This window comes from Vombatus ursinus, unplaced genomic scaffold (assembly GCF_900497805.2).
Source record: "Vombatus ursinus unplaced genomic scaffold, bare-nosed wombat genome assembly UNPS02014830.1, whole genome shotgun sequence".
NCBI classification, from domain to species: Eukaryota; Metazoa; Chordata; class Mammalia; order Diprotodontia; family Vombatidae; genus Vombatus; species Vombatus ursinus.
In genome coordinates this window covers 38,939,588-38,956,916 of record NW_020954608.1, presented here as the reverse complement: position 1 = coordinate 38,956,916, position 17,329 = coordinate 38,939,588, and the positions used below count along the sequence as shown (strand labels likewise).

Below are 17,329 nucleotides of genomic sequence, written 5' to 3'. Positions count from 1 at the left end.
TTCATTTAATAGATGGGGAAACTGAGGCAAACAGGTTTAAGTGACTTGCCCAGGGCCACATAGCTAGTAAGTGTCAGGGGCTGGATTTGAACTCAGGAAGAGGGGTCTTCCTGACTTCAGACTTGGTGCTCTATCCACTGAGCCACCTAGCTGCCTTGTGGAATATATCATTAATTATTCTTTAAAAGTTTAATGGCATTCATCTCTAAATCTAGGTTATGTCTTCCTTACTTTGATCCAAAATCTACCTCCTTAATAACTTTCACATCAGTCCTAATTCTGCCTTCTAGAGAACAAATCTATGTACTTGCCCACATGAAAACCAGTCCTTCAAATACTTCATATAACTTTTAAATCCCCTATTCTCCAGGTTCACCAACTTCAATTATCCTTTACATGATAACAGTTCTAAAAACCCTGGTCACTGCTCTATGCTCCAGTTCGTCAAAGTTTCTTTTAAAATGCAATGATTAGAACTAAGCAAAATAGTCCAGATACAAACTGATCACTAAAGAGTACAGTTGGACTGCTTTTTCCTCTAAAACATATGTGTAATAATGCAGCCTAACATCTAATTTTCACTACTTTGATAATCATGTTGAGTCATAAGAAGTGTGAAGGCAACTAGTATTATTAAGTCTTTCTTCATGTGAGTTACTGTCAAAGCAGGGTTTTTCCCATCTATACGTAAAGAAATAATAATTTTTGTGCCCAGAATAATAGGCAGGAAAGATTGGAGGAGGGCAAGGGTTTCAAAAAAGAAACTTAGGGCACTGGCATAAAAGTTCAGGCAAGGAGGAGCTTACCCTTGAAGATAACTGAGTAGCTTCCAGTCCCATCAAAGAAGCATTTTTTTTCCTTTTTAATAGTATTTTTCCCCAATTACATATCAAGACAATTTTTAGCATTCATTTTTACAAGATTTTGAGTTCCAAATTTTTCTCTCTCCCTTCTCTATCCTCTTCCTAAAATGGTAGGCAATTTGATATAGGTTATGCATGTGCTGTCATGTAAAACATTTCCATATTAGTCATGGTTGTGAAAGAAGAAATAGATCAAAAGGGAAAAAAAACACAAAAAAAAGAATAAAGCAAAAAAAATAAAGTGCATGCTTCGATCTGCATTCAGAGGCCATCAGTTCTTTATTTGGATGTGATAGCATTTTCCTTCCTGAATCCTTTGTACTTCTCTTGGATCATTGTGTTGCTGGGAAGAGCTGAGTCTCTCATAGTTGATCATCACACATTGTTGTTGATACTGTGTACAATGTTTTCCTGATTCTGCTCATTTCACTTTGCATAAATTCTTACAAGTCTTTTAAGGTTTTTCTGAAATCTGCCTGTTCATCATTTCTTACTGTACAATAGTATTCTATTACATTCAAGTAGCATAGCTCATTCAATGATTCCCCCATTGATGGGTATCCCCTCAATTTCCAATATTTTGCTACCATGAATAGGGCTGTTATAAATATTTTTGCACATGTAGGTCCTTTTCCCTTTTCTATGATTTCTTTTGGATATAGACCTAGTAGTGGTATTGCTGGATCAAAGTTTGGTTGCCCTTCGGGCATAGTTCTAAATTGCTCTCCAGAATGGTTGTATCAGTTTACAATTCCACCAACTGTTTATTAGTGTCCCAATTTCCCCACATCTTCTCCAGCATTTATCATTTTCCTTTTCTGTCATATTAGCCAATCTGATAGTTGTGAGGTGTTACCTCAGAGTTGTTTTTATTTGCATTTCTCTAATCAAAAGTAATTTAGAGCACTTTTTCATATGCCTATAGAAAGCTTTGATTTCTTCATCTGAAAACTGCCTGTTCATATCCTTTGGACTATTTATAAATTGGGAAATGGCTTGTATTCTTGTAAATTCGACTCAGTCCTCTATAACTTTGAGAATGAGGCCTTTATCAGAGACACTTGCTATAAATATTGTTTACCAGCTTTCTGCTTTCCTTCTAATCTTGGTTGTATTGGTTTTGTTTGTGCAAAAGCTTTTTAATTTAATATTATCAAAATTATCTATTTTACATTTCATAATGTTCTCTATCTCTTGTTTGGTACTGAACATGTAATTTACTTAACTTCTCCTTTAAGAATTTGGATTCTAACTGAAAAAAGTCTCATTCGAAATAAGGAATGATGTTTGTTCTGTTCCCTGATTTCTGTATGGCTGAGCATCAGTAACAGTCATCCAGCAATTCAGTGAAAATTCATATGGCAGCCTATCTCTCTGATGGGTGTAGCAAAGTAGTGCTTCCCATCAGCCCTTTTCCATGCCACTTTCTGTCCATGAATCTGTTGGCTAAAAATACAAGACTAAAGGTGCCTCACTGTCACTAAAGGAGAAATAAAATTCAAATTGTCTTAATTTTATTTTAGACTGCCATAGTGTGGCAAATGGAAGATTGTTCTATTTTAGAGGGATTTTAATCCCTATTTTTGGGACCAACTTTAATACAGACCAAAAACATCCTGATTTAACTGGATTCAGAAATTCGAATAGACAGTGCCTATTTATTGTTGCTAAACAGTTTCCTTGTGTACAGCCCACTGCTAAAACATTCCTTGTTCCAAAGCAGTGTGGAACCGATACGAAGACTTAAGTCTACAGTTGTGATTAAAAACTACCCTGCTTCTAGCATATAATCCCAGTCCTCATTCCTATTCATTAAGCATCACACTACCCAGAAACACACTAGGAAATGTGAAGCTGAATGAAACCAGTGCTTTTCATTTAGATCTTTGCCAAAAGTATTCTATGTAATAGTATCACCTTTTTCTAGTTTTTGGTCAAATAAATTTTACATAAACTGAAAAAAAAAAAAGAATTTGGATGCTATATCACTTAGTGCAAATATGTTTAGTATTGATATTGCTTCATTGCTTATGGTACCTTTTAACAAGATGTATTTTCCTTCCTTATCTCTTTTAATTAGGTCTATTTTTGCTTTTGCTTTGTCGGAGATCAGGATTGATACCCCTGGTTTGTTTTTTGTTTTTTTTTTTACTTCAGCTGAAGCATAATAGATTCTGCTGCAGCCCTTTACCTTTGCTCTGTGTATGTGTCTCTGCTTCAAGTGTACTTCTTGTAAACAACATATTATAGGATTTTGGTTTTTTTATAGGAGATTTCATCTAATTCAAATTCACAGTTATGATTACAAACTGTGTATTTCCCTCCACCCTATTTTCCCTCCTGCTTGTCCTCTTTCTCCTCTCATCATTTCCCTCCTCACCAGTGTTTTGCTTCTGTCTATACCTCCCCTGGTCTGCCCTCTCTTCTGTCAATTCTCACTCCTCTCCCCACCTTTACTTAATCTTCTCCCCTCCTACTTTCCTGTTGAGTAAGATAGATTTCTATATTCAACTGATAGTGTATATTATTCCCTCTTTGAGCCCAAAGTGATGAGAATAAGGTTCAAGCAATACTCATTACTCACCCTCCCATTTTTCCCTACACTTTTTTGTACTCCTTCATGTGAAATAATTTACCCCATTATACCTCTCCCTTCCCTCTTCACCCAGCATGCTCCTCTTTCTCATCCCTTAATTATTTTCATATCATTCCCTCAAATCACCTTATACTCATACCCTCTGTCTATGTATATTCCTTCTAGTTGTACTATTAGTGGTATAATTTTTAAGAATTACAAATATCATCTTCCCATTTAGGGATATAACCAGTTCAACTTCATTGAATCCCTTATGTTTTCTTTCCCCTTTTTACCTTTTTAACCTTCTCTTAGGACTTGATATTGGAGATCAAATTTTTTTGTTCAATTCTGGTCTTCTCCTTATGAAAGCTTGAAAACCTTCGATTTCATTGAATGACCATTTTTTCCCCTTGGAGGTAATTTCACCAGGTAGGTGATTCTTGGTTATAGTCTTAGCTCCTTTGTTTCCTGGAATATCACATTCCATGATCTCTGATCCTTTAATGTTGCAGCTGCCAAGTCTTATGTAATCCTGATTGTGGCACCCAGATATTTGAATTGTTTTTTTCTAGTTACTTGCAGTAATTTTTCTTTGCCTTGGTAGTTCTGTAATTTGGCTATAATGTTCCTTAGAGGTTTTTTGGGGGATCTCTTTCCTGAGGTAATTGGTGGGTTCTTTCAATGCCTATTTTGCCCTCTGGTTCTAGGACATCAGGGCAGTTTTCCTTGATAATTTCTTCAAAGTTTCTGTCCAGATTTTCCTTTTGATTATGGCTTTCAGGTAGTTCAATGATTCTGATATTGTCACTCCTGGATCTGTTTTCTAGGTCAGTTGTTTTTTCCCCATGAGGTATTTTACATTTTCTTCCATTTTTTCACTCTTTTGAATTTGTTTGATTGATTCTTGATGTCTCATAGAATAATTAGTTTCCCCTTGCCCAATTCTAACTTTTAAGGTGTTATTTTCCTCAGTTAGCTTTTGTACTTTCTTTTCCATTTGGCCAATTATACTCTTTAAGGAGTTTTCTTCAGTGGATTTTTGTATCTCCTTTTCCATTTGGCCAATACTACTTTTTAAGCAGTTTTGCAGGCTTTGACTCTTTTCCATAATTCTCTTGCATCACTCTCATTTCTTTTCCCATTTTTTCTTCTACCTCTCTTACATGATTTTTAAGCTTCTTTTTGAGCTCTCCCATGAGTTCTTTCTGCTTGAGACTACTTCCCGTTTTTCTTTTTTTTTTTTTTTTAGGCAATTGGGATTAAGTGACTTGCCCAGGGTCACACAGCTAGTAAGTATCAAGTGTTTGGTCTGAGACCGGACTTGAACTCAGGTCCTCCTGAATCCAGGGCCAGTGATCTATCCACTGCGCCACCTAGCTGCCCCCTACTTCCATTTTTCTTTGGGGTTTTGCCCGTAGGTGTTTTGACATTGTTGTCCTCTTCTGAATTTGTGTCTTGGTCTTCCCTGTCATCATAATAACTTTCTATAGTCAGGTTCTTTTTTTGTTGCTTTTTGCTCATCTTTTTGTTTTTGGCCTTTTTACTTTCTTTTAAATTTGAGTTCTGCTTCTGGAGTGGAAGGGGCACTGTCTCAGGCTTCTTGTGCCAGTGGAAGAAAGCTCTGCCTGTTTACCTGTTGCTGCACTAATGTTGTCCTGAGGCCCCTGGTGGACCGTCATGTCTGGTGCTGTGCTGAGGGGATATGGTGAGGGGTGGCTGGCACTGCTGAAGGCTGTAGGGGTTTGTCAGCTTACCTAGTGCTGAGCTGGAGTCCTAGTGGTGGTGTCTGGCATGTGCTGAGGCCCAGTGGGGTGTCTCTGCATTTCCCTGGGGCTACACTGAAGCAGGTGGAGGTCTGAACACTGGGAGATACCTGTTTGTCTGGGGCTGTGCTGAGGCACATAGAGGTCTGGCCAATGGAGGATGCCTGTTTGCCTTTTTAATTCTAAAATTCTATGATTCTCTGAGTCTTACATTCACTTCTTGATAGTCTAAACATTGGCCAGACATGAACTGATGATCAAGTTCTTGACCTAATATCCTGGCTGGAGGATCAATGCAGAAGATGGCCTGAAGCACAAGTACTTCTGAGAAACCCCTCTTCCTATCAAACTTTCTAGGTTTCCCATGTGGCCAGCCAAGAGTGAGCAGCAGAGGGACCTGATCTTGTGTAGGGAGCAAGAACAGATGCCACTTGGAAGTTGTTGTTCACCACCTAGTGCTAGATCACAGATTCTGGGTGGAAAGAGGAGGGGACTAATACATAAGGGTGGCTTTCCAAGGTAAGCAACCATTGGAAGCCCTAGGATGTACACTGAGCAAGGAAGTACAGAAGCACACAGCAGCTGTTTGACTTGTCCTGATGAGGGAGCAGAGTATATGTGGGGATGGGGGGGGTTGGGGAGGAAGGTGTTGGGTCTCAATTTTAGCCCCCAGGCCAGTCTCAAACCTAGAATAACCAGGTCAGGAATCCCAGACCAAGGGGAATCACAGTCTTTTCATTCTGAACCTGAAGAGCTTTCCAGATGACTAAGTCCATCAGTGGCCTATTGGATTTTCTCCTATTGCATATTTTCTGATTCTGTCCCCTCTGCTTGTGGTTTCCTTGGGGGTTGGATCTCAAAGAATCTCATCTTCCTCCCACGCTGGGCAATTTAGATTTCACCAGCCAAGATCTCTGTCCCAAATTACTTTTAGGTGGACAGAACTGACCCCAGATGGATGTTGACCTCTTTCCCTCAGGCTTAGTGGAATGCTCCCTAACACATAGTATCCTGACCTGGTATCCTGCCCCCCTTCCTTTGTTCTTCAGTTTTCAGACCTGGCAATGGCAGTTCTCTGAACTGCCACACTGGTGCTTATAGAATTGTCTGCCCTGGCCCAAGTAGGTTGGGGCTTTGCAGCACTAGTGCTGCAGGGCTGTCTGCTGCCATTGTAGCTACGGCTCTCAGTGTGCTTTTGCTTTTAAAGGGTGTCAAGAGCACTGGCTGTCTCAGAGCAAACTTCTGCAGCCTAGAGCTAGGTCACTGGCATTAAGAAGAGTGGGGGGGGGGGTGGAATTTTGTTGCAAGCCCTAAGGTCCTTGAGTCTACTAAGTACAATCTCACTGCAGGCAGCAGTAGCATAGGAGGTAGGGGAGAGGAGCTGAGAGAACTTAGGATCAGTGAGCTTCAGTTTATGGTTTTTTGTGTTATTTTTTAACCTTTTCTATACTTGGTGTCCTAGACCATGGAGATAGCTAGAGTTGCTTTATCTTTGGTGCATAATTTATGTTTTGGAGACATTTTAGATCAGTGAAAATATCTAGTCTTCCATCTTGTTGCTCACGTGATCCAGAAGTATTTTCCTTCCTTTCTAACCATATTCTATCCAGTTATTTGAACAAACTAAATTATGCATGATAGTGTTCAAATATTTTAAATAAAATGTCCATGCCTCTTTGTTCTATTGCTGTCCATCTCTTTCCAAACCCTAGCCCTGGCTTACTCCCATCATGTGCCTTCTTTGTTCCTATTTACAAGATGAAGAATGGAGCTGCAGGAATCTCTCGACTGTGTTGACTGGTAACATTACAAATTAATATCACCTGACCTCAACTATGCCTACATTGTTGCAAGGCAGTCTATCCTTCTCTAATTGATTCTCTATTTCATTCCCCACAGAAGCTATTCCAAACCTTCTCTTCCTTCCTCAAGTCCCCCACATTCCCATTCCTTTTAACCACCACTTCCCTTCCTAGCTGAGGACCTTTTTATTTTAACTGAGAAAATTGAAGTCATTCAACATGAGATCCCTCTTCTCATACTTTTCATCTCAAAACTCCTTTATCATCTACACTCACTTCCCCTTATCAAGACCAGCCCTTCTACATGTCTACTTGATCCCACCCCTTTCTGTCTTCTTCAACAGAATTCATCCTCAATCTTCTACTCTCTTAAATCCTCGACCTTTTCATATCTATTTTAAATATGCCAAGTCTACTTTGTCCTTAAAAACCCTAGCTTCACTAGATCCTACCCTGCCTTCACATGATCACCTTCTATCTCTCCTATCTTTCTCAAGCAAACTCCTTGAAAAAGCTGTCCACACTCACAGCCTTTTTTGCTTCTCCTCTTCCTCACTCCTCAACCCTTTGTAGTCTGGCTTCTGACTTAATCATTCAATTCTCTCCAAAATTAATAACGATTCTTGAATTACTGATGTTTTTTTTTCCTCAAGCCTCATCCTTCTCTACCTCTTTAATTCATCAGACATTGTTGACCGCCCTCTTCTTGTGGGTATTCTTTCCTTTCTGCTTTTTCATGACACTACTCTCTTCTGGTTTTCTTCCTATCTATCTTACTGCTCCTTCTCAATCTCCTTTGCTCACTCATTATCCATATCATATCTCCTAAATATGGAAGTTTCTCAAGGTCTATCCTAGACCCTCCTGTCTTCTCTTTCAACACTGTCTCTTAGTAATCTCAACAGCTCCTTAACAGCTTAATTATTTCTATGCAGATGATTCATGAATCTACGTATTCATCCTCAGTCTTTCACCAGAGCTTCAGTTCCACATTACCAATTGCCTTTTAGACATGTTCAAACTTGATGGCCCAGAAATACCTCAACTTCACATCCAAAACTTAATTATCTTTTCCTAATATCTCTATTTCTGTTGAAGGAACCATTTTCCTTCTAGACCTCCACATTCATAACCATGGCATTTCCATCAGCTCCTCACTCTCCTCTACCCTACATATCCAATTAGTTACCAAACCTTGCCATTTCTACTTCCCCGGCCTCTCTTGAATCTGATTTATTCTGTACACTCACACAGCACACAGCTACCACAATATTTCAGGTTTTCATCACTTATTTACTCTATTATTGTAATAGCCGCCCCCCCAACTAGTCTTGGTGTCTCTTGTCTCTCCCCACTCCAATCCTTCCTACATGCTGTTTCTCATTTGCTTTTCCTTAACCATAGTTCTAATCACATCACTCCTCTACTCAATCAAGTCCATTAGCATCCTATTGCTTTGTAGTATAAAACATAAACTCCTCTGTTTATCCTTTAAAATTCTTCACAAGATGGCCCAATCTATCTTTTCAGACTCATTTGACATATAATCATGCCTCCTAACCCCCCAACTCACACCCTTGTCACGACATTTTAATATAAGCTCTTTGCACATAGAAATTACTTCATTATTTTTGTAGTTTAGCACAGTGCCTGACATAAAAGTGTTTTGTTTATTGAATGATTAATTAAAGCTGAAACTTACTTACTGTACATGCCTTCAGAGCTAACATTTTTAATATGTCTAAGCCAAACTATTGTTTTAGAAACTCAAGTAATACATTCTATGTTTTGGTCTCACATATGCTATCATACAACATTTCTCATTCCATTTAGTAATATTAGCTTATCTATTCATGCTATTTGCATATGTTTTTCATTACTCACTAGATCCCTCAATAAAAATTCATAAGTGATTTTGTTAAAGAACTTGATTTCTTTCTCCAATCATATCATATCATATAATAACTAGAAGATATTTTTGTTCCTACAGAAAATGGTTCATGTTCACAATACATGCAGATACTCAGGTGTATCTGAGATGTCACTGACATGAATACTCTCCAAAGGTGCATATCCATCATCCATGCCTGCCCTATGTGATTCTTGTACTTCCATAAGTTCACAATGTGGGGAGAGGTTCCATCCAACATGCCAAGCAGTTTCTTCATTTTCTATTGATATCACGAGTGTACCATAGAAATACACGTCGTTCTTTTTTCTTCCTTCCTTCTCTCCTTTTTTCCCTTCTTCCTTGCCTCCCTCTGTGTTTCCTTCTCTTATTCCTTCCTTTCTTCTCTCCCTCCTTTCCCTTCTTCCCTCTCTTCTTTATCTCCCTCCCTCTCTCCCTCCTTTCTTCTTTCCTTCCTTCCTTCCTTTTTTTCCCAATTATTCAAAAACATTATTCTCAAAAGAAATCCACAGGACCCCTTGGAGCAGACTGTCAAAGAGGTCCAGGAGATAAAACTGGTTAAAAATCCTTGGTCTAATTGTATGTGATATTCTAGACAATGGGCATTCTCCATTCCCTTAGTTTTTCCTATGTGTATGCTTAGGCCAAATTCTTTTGATTGGTTCTAGATCTTTTCCAGAAAGTTCTGCAAAGTTCCTGCTCTTGATATAATCAACAAGATGTCACGTCATCCACAAACTAAAAACACTAGGAGGGCCTCACCATCTATAAGGATTCCTTCCTCAATTTCAACTCTACACTGGCTCTCCTACACAATAGTAGTGAATACCTTTGGCAAGGATATGTCTCCTTTCATGCCTCAACTGATATCAGTGATCATCAAACAAGGTTATTTCCTTTCTAAAACAGAATAATGAAGTTTTTTTTAAAGATATTGCCACATTCACAAAAGAAATGATACACATTTTAAATGCACTCTATCTGTCTTTCTCAAGTCCCACTCACCTGAACTACCTGGACTCTACTTCCTTGGTCCCTGGGCTCTGATGGGTGGTAAACTTTCACTTTAGCTTGTCCAGAACCAGTCTTCCACATCACTTCTTGGCCACTTCCAAACTATGCCACCATACTCATACCCCCACATCCCTGCTCTCCTTTAAGTGACGTCTTCCTCCATTAAAATATAACTTTCTTGAGAGCAAGAAGTGCCATGTCTGCTTTTGGTATCCCTAGTGCCTAGCACAGTGCCTTAGCACATAAATACTTAATAAATGGTTTATCACTCACTCACTCATTCCTTCATTCATTCATCAGACTCTGCATTGAATATGCTGACTTGATCAAGCTACAAATCTAAGAAGTTGTTTGAATTTCCAATATTCTGGAGACCTTTAAGCAAATTCTAACTCATAGTTAGATAAGAAATGCAAGTCTTTTAGGACAATTTTTTTTTCAAATAAATCAGGGAAATAACTTGTACAGAAGATAAAGAAGGCAACATTCAGTCAGTCATTAATTTAATAAATGTTTATTATTCACTATGTATTAGGCACTTTGCTAGGTACAAGGGATACAAAGACAAAAATGACAACAGTCTCTGACCTACCTAATTCCTTCTTCTCAGGATCTTTTGCTGGTTCTCATCTAGGTTATGCTCACCAACCACATATATCCCAAAAGTCTCCCTCCCAGTCCTCTTCTCTTCTTCATTACTTGGTGATATAACTTGGTGATCTCCCATGGGTAAAATTAACTACCATGGGTAAATTTATTATCTCTATTCAGATGATTCCCAGATCTATAAATCTATCCCTAATCTTTATGCTGAGTTCAGGTCTGTCATCTCCAACTGCCTATTTAGATATCATCTTCTTCCTCATCATCATCAGCTTAATTAGCATTTCTATAGTGCTTTAAGATTTGCAGAGTGCTTTAAATATATTAACCTATTTAGTCCCCACAACAACCCAATGAGATAGGTGATATTATATTCCTCTTTTGCAGATGAGAAAACCAAGACACGAAGAGGTTAATTGACTTGCCCAGGGTCATATAGCTAGCTAGTGACTTACTAGACAAACTCATTCTATCCAAAACAAAACTAATTATATTTTCCCCAAAATCCTCTTATTTTCTCTACTTCCTTGAGGATACCACCATCCTGCCATCAGAAATTCACAACCTCAATGTCATCCTTGACATCTCTCTAACACTAACTCCATATATTCAATTTTATTGCCACGTCATTGTTTCTACCCTCATAGCATCTCTCAAATAGGTCCCCTTCTCTCCACTCACACAGCTACCACTCACGCAGTTCTGATTACCTCACACAGCCTTTCCTATCTGAAATCTCTCCCCACTCCAAGCCACTCTCTACTGAGTTGCCAAAGTAATTTTCCTAATATGTAAGTCTGACTAAGTCACCATGGCTACCGGCTAACCCTAAATGCATGACAAATGGCTCCCTATTACTTCCAGGAAATAATATGAAATGCTTTGTTTGACATTTAAATCCCTTCACAACTGTGGCCCTTTCTGCCTTTCCAGTCTTCTTACACATCACTCCTCTCTATGAAATCCATGATCTAGAGACCCTGGCCTTCTTAAGGTTTCTTGTATATGACACTTAATCCCAACTTCTAAAACTGAGGCAGACTCACTTCTTCTGGACTAAAGGTCCAGAACCCTATCCACAGTGCCCTCTACATATGCTTGCCTGCCCCATCTCATTTCTCTCTTTTCCCCTGTCTCTCTGTCTCTTTCTCTCCATGTCTCTCTCACTTTCCTCTACCTTCTCTTTCTCTGTCTCTCTTGTTTTCCGCTCTCTCTCCTTTTCCTCCACTCTCTCCTTATCTTTATACAGAGAGGCAGAGTCTGTCATGTCAGTAGTCTTTCAGCATTGAATAAATCCATGTTTCCAGAAAAATAAAAGACAAAAATTTTACCCATTAGCTTTTATCTATAATATAGTTAACAAGCTACAGAGGAGTAATATTCTTCCATCAGAAGAGTGATTTAGTGGTAAAAGAAATACCTGTAATAGGTGTTCTGTTTTTCAGCCTATCCACCTCCATAATAAAGTCATCTTTCAAAAACAGGAATCCAATAATGGAGAACAAGTAGACGAGGATGAGAGCGAGGACTGCAGTCAGAATAATGGAGCGACCATTTCGGGTGACACTCTTTATAACATTGAGCAAAGTCTCCTCTCTGTACACCAAATCAAAAAGCTAAAAATGTAATAGAATAAGAGAGGAATAAATAAACATGAGAATAGGATACAAACAGTAGGTGGAATCATCCTAGTTAATCCTAGGAAAAATATTGATCCAAAATATCTTATATATGGGAGAATATAAGCAATTTTAACATTTTCCTTTAAGGATAAATCTAATAAAACTTTATAATAATATACTACACTGGTTTGATAAACAATCTAGTCAACTGAGAAAGAACATACAAAACTATAACAATCTCAATATTGGATTTAAATAATGTTTGGTATCTAAACAAAAGATTATTCTTTAATTTTATTATGTATACTTGTGAAGTATGTGTTACAGTTAAAAGAGAGAATGCATGCCAGTGTATATAGAAATGACAGATAATTGGCAAATTCATTCATTATAATTTTGTGTTATTTCTACTCAACAGAGTTTTTTAAATGATATCTTCATGGTTATTCTGTACATTAAAAAATACAAAAAACTTTATATACCTGTAATTATTGTTGTGAACTATATTAAAGAATTCAAATAAACTTGTAAATTTTAATATCTTTCCTTTCAAAGTTCTATATCTTCTATTCTATCATAGAGTCTCTCTAAATGGAAAAGAGAATTTGGCAGTACACACAATTCAAACAATTATTTGCCATACTCTGTATAAGTCAGTGTGCTAATGCAATAGGATAAAAAGACAAATTGCACATCAAATAAATTCAGCATAGAAGTAAAGTACTTTATTGCTTCTTAAAATTAAAAAGTTATAACTTCTATAATAGTTTCTAGGAGAAAAAGACCTTAATGAAAAAATAAGAGCTCCTATTTCTATTCTTGTCCATGTATTTGTATCCATGATTTGGATGGATTGTCAGGCCCTGACAAAAAATAAATAGAATCAGATGATATAGAAATTGATATCTATATGTACATGATATAGGTGTATATATAGATACTCACCAAGAAACTGTAGAAGAACTCATGGACAAAAAGACCCAGCATGCAGACCAAGACATACGCCACATGGTAGAGAAAGGCCATGTCCATGATAACTGCTCGGTACCCACGAGTGAACGTTCCACGATTTCCAACAAAGCTCACCAGAAATACTATTTTATTACAAAGCTAAAGGGGAAGAAAAAATAACATCTATTGCATTCTATTACCTCTTCCCATAAATAGGGATTTACTGTCAGAGGTAATTCATCATTTAATGACACTATTATTTTATCTTCTTATTTCTCATTGTATGACTTCTTTTTGTTTGTTTGTTTTGTTGTATTTTTTTTGTTTGTTTTTGCTAGGCAATGGGGTTAAGTGACTTGCCCAGGGTCACACAGCTAGTAAATGTTATGTGTCTGAGGCCAGATTTGAACTCAGGTCCTCCTGAATCCAGGACCGGTGCTCTATCCACTGCACCACCTAGCTGCCTCTCACTGTATGACTTCTTAAACAATGCTTAGACATAACTATTTACACATCATATACAGAAACATATATTCATACATACAAATATATATCATATCCTTTGCAACTTCACATTGATAAATGATGTGTAGCACATTCATATACTGGGCTTACAATAAAGGAATTACCTATTTTTTATTCTAGAATTTTATTATATTGAAAGTTGTTTTCAATAAATAAGTACAGTACTACATTATTTGGAACTTCAAAAACCATGTTCTTGGTATACTGTACGTGCTAAATAAAGGTTCATTGATTGACAGGTCTAGTGTCCTACGCAACACAGTAAAAATACCTACTCATTGAGCAATTGATATATACAAAATATTGGTGAAAGTATGAATGCTCTGCATTTGTGAAAAAGACAGCCTCCTTCTTGAAGACTTCTTTGATCCCCACAGATGGAAATTATTTCTCCTTCCTTGTAATGAATATTGCACTTTCTTTAGATGTCTCCTTTGTCCTCACATTTTACCTCATGTCAAACACATTGATATATATATGTCTTTCCCCCCCTAATATATGGCAAGCTACTTAGAAGAAAGAAATGTATTATTTTTCTTCTTTGAATAATAACAGCTAGTATTTATATAACACTTTAAAGTTTGTGAAACATTTTACACATACAATCTCATTTTATCCCCACAACAATCCTGGGAGGAAAGTGCTATTTATCCCCATTTTACATATGAGGAAACTGAGACAGAAGACAGTGGCAAAATGACTTGCTCAAGGTCACACAGCTGAGAAGTACCTGAGGTTAGAGTTGAATTCCAGTCTTGCTGACTATAGATCCAATGCTCTAGTCATTGCCAAAATTTTTTGTTATCAATCAGCCAACAAGCATTTAATAAGTACCTACTATATTGCCAGACACTATGCTAATTAATAGGGTCACAAAGACAGAAAAGGAAATTGCCCCTATGCTCAAGGAGTTTATGTTCTAACAGAGGAAACAACATATACATATACAGTTAAACATCAATTAATCCAATTCAATTTAGCATTTATTAAATACCTACCATGTGCAATGAGAGAGACAGAGTGGCATAGTCAATAGAGGGCCAGCCTTTGGAGTCAGAAAACCTGTTCTCAGGTTCTGTCTCAGACACACACTAGCTATGGGACCATGGACAAATCATTTAAATTCCATTTAAAGTGCCTCAGACAGTCCTCTAAAATTATTAATTACCAATGAGTTATCCATTTTTATTGGTAGAGAAAGTTTCCATACTGAGAGTTTCACATATATAAACCATAGTTCTGAACCTCTACCTCTCTTCTGACTCCCAAGCCCCACAGAAAAAATACACAAGTCAGAGTAAGTAATAATTTCTGGAGGTGGTTAGATTGTGCAGAGTTTAGTTAACAGTAATTTGCAGTTGTTTAGTCATGACTGATTCTTTGTGATCCCATGTACCATACTGTCCATGGGGTTTTCTTGGCAAATATACTGTGGTGGTTTGCCATTTACTTTTCCACTAGATTAAGGTAAACAGAGGTTAAGTGACTTGCTCAAGGTCATACAGCTAGTAAGTGTCTGAGGTCACATTTGAACTCAGGTCCTCCTAATTCCTGGCCTAGTGCACTATCCACTGAGCAATCTAGCTGCCCTGTTAACATTAAAATGCTATACAACTTTTGTTATCACCAGCAACACTATCATCACTATTAAGTACTAATAATACCTAGCATTCATTTCCCAATGCTCATTTCGCAAGAATCATTTGCAATGGGAAGGTCAAATATTTTTAGGACAGCAATAATAGTAATTCCTAAAAGCTGACATAATAGCTCACAAACATCCATGACCAAGGCAAAGAAATATAATGCCCTCCTTCCCTACCTCTCTTATACAACTATTCCTTCAAAGTTGCTTTTGATATTTTTAGTCACAAGAAGGTACTAAAAACAGAAAGACAACATAAAATAAAATATTTTTAAAACTTCAAAAACTCTTCTAAGCCAAGGCACAACAAAATTGTTAATTACATGTTTATTATAATTAGTATATTAATTCTATTGGGTTAATAATATATTTGAGATATATTTTATTATATTGGGGTTCTTTGTAATAACCATGTATAGCACATTTATGTCCATTTTATAGGACCTATAAAAGAGATAGTATGGTGGAAACAATAATGAAATGAGAATCAGAACATTTTGTTTCTAATCCCAGCTTTGCCCCTTAGTTGCACATTTCCTTTAATTAACTGATTGAGTTTCCTGTGCCTTTTTACTCTTCTCTGCAAAATGAGGAGGACGATAATTTTTAACTTCCTACCAGGTCTAAGATTCATCTTTTTTCTATGCCATGCTCAGTAATGCTGGGAAATTTTGAAGTTCCTTAAGGGTATAATGCTATTTTCTCGGCAGACATTCTGCGAGCAAGCTGTTTTAAGAGTAAGAACATAAATTAATGGGTATATCTGTGTGAGGAAGAATCACTACTTCAAGATGGCAGACAAAATATTCCGGTAGAAGCCATAAAATGTGTAATAATACCTCAACCAAGTTTATAGAAACACCAAAAGCTGGAGAAAATAAAAGTTCTGTATATAAGTTGTGAAATATGAGGTCATGCAAAAGATGAAGAATATTAGACATTTGTTTTTATTAACAATGCGAGTAAATCAGCCTATGAGGCTTTGAACAATAACTACATGCATTACTCTAATCCTCTACTAGGGTCTTCCAGCATCTCCCTGTAGTTTGGAGGTCAGCCTAGGTTTATGAAGCCTATGAAGGAAGCCCTGGATACAATGCACAAAGTTGGCACAGAGGCACAATAAAGTAGCTGTAAGGACTTCAGCTTTTCAAACAAACATCTGCTGTAGCTTATTGTGAAAAGCAGAGCACCCAACAAAGATTTGACATGCTTTTATGCTATTTTAGTCTTCGAAAAGCGGAGAAAGCAGTAAGGGAAACTATTAGTCTGGACCTGAATCTAAGCAACATTGAGGACAAAGTTACTGGCATAGAAACGATGAATAGCTTAGGAGGAACTGATTATGCCATATTAAAACTTGTGATAAGGAAATGGGGAGGAAAACTGGTATAATATAATAAGTTGTATACTCTGAATTCAAGGAAAAGTTTCAAATAATTTAAAGAAAGGCTAGGTAGGCCTAAAAGCCTAAAATTATAGAGGGGAGGTCTCCTCAAGAGGTCTAGTATGTCCACAAGAATAAAATTCTGAACACATGAATGATTTAAATGTTGGGAAAAGACCAAGTCACGGTTAAAACAAATATACAAAAGATGGAGGTAAAGGCAGATAACTGATAATGACTGAAAAAGAATGCCACGGTCCTGACAATGTTAATTTAACAATGATAAAGCCCACAATGAGCTAGAGCTAGTGATGAATGTAAAGGACAAAAACAACCAAAAAAAGGACTTTTTGAACATGTTAGGAACTTAATTATGTCAAAATGTCTTCTACATTCATATGGATACCTAAAGATTATAAAGTCAATTTCTTCATAAATCCCTGCATTTAAATCCATAGGTGTTTGTTAGGCAAGCCTTTCTAAATTACTCATATAAAATTTTAGAATTTTAAAATTTCTAATTCCAATTATAAGAAGGAAGGCTTATGGGAGTTAGGGTGAAGGGGGGAGTAACATTTCAGGAGACTGACACGAAAATGAAACGTATTAATAAAACAAACAACAGTGCAGCAATAAAACTAAAAAACAAAAATAGACTTGTAGAGTA

At 37.1% G+C, this 17,329-nt stretch overlaps 1 protein-coding gene across 1 annotated transcript in view; it reads right to left on the bottom strand.

Moving 5' to 3' along the window:
• ITPR2 (inositol 1,4,5-trisphosphate receptor type 2) overlaps positions 1-17,329 on the bottom strand; it is a 507,541-nt gene that overhangs the window by 72,142 nt on the left and 418,070 nt on the right. Inside the window, exons 50-51 of the mRNA XM_027838537.1 lie at positions 13,100-13,264; positions 11,953-12,148 (exon numbers count right to left, since the gene is read on the bottom strand). Coding sequence (XP_027694338.1) covers positions 11,953-12,148; positions 13,100-13,264 — 361 coding nt within the window. The remainder of the gene's footprint in view (positions 1-11,952; positions 12,149-13,099; positions 13,265-17,329) is intronic.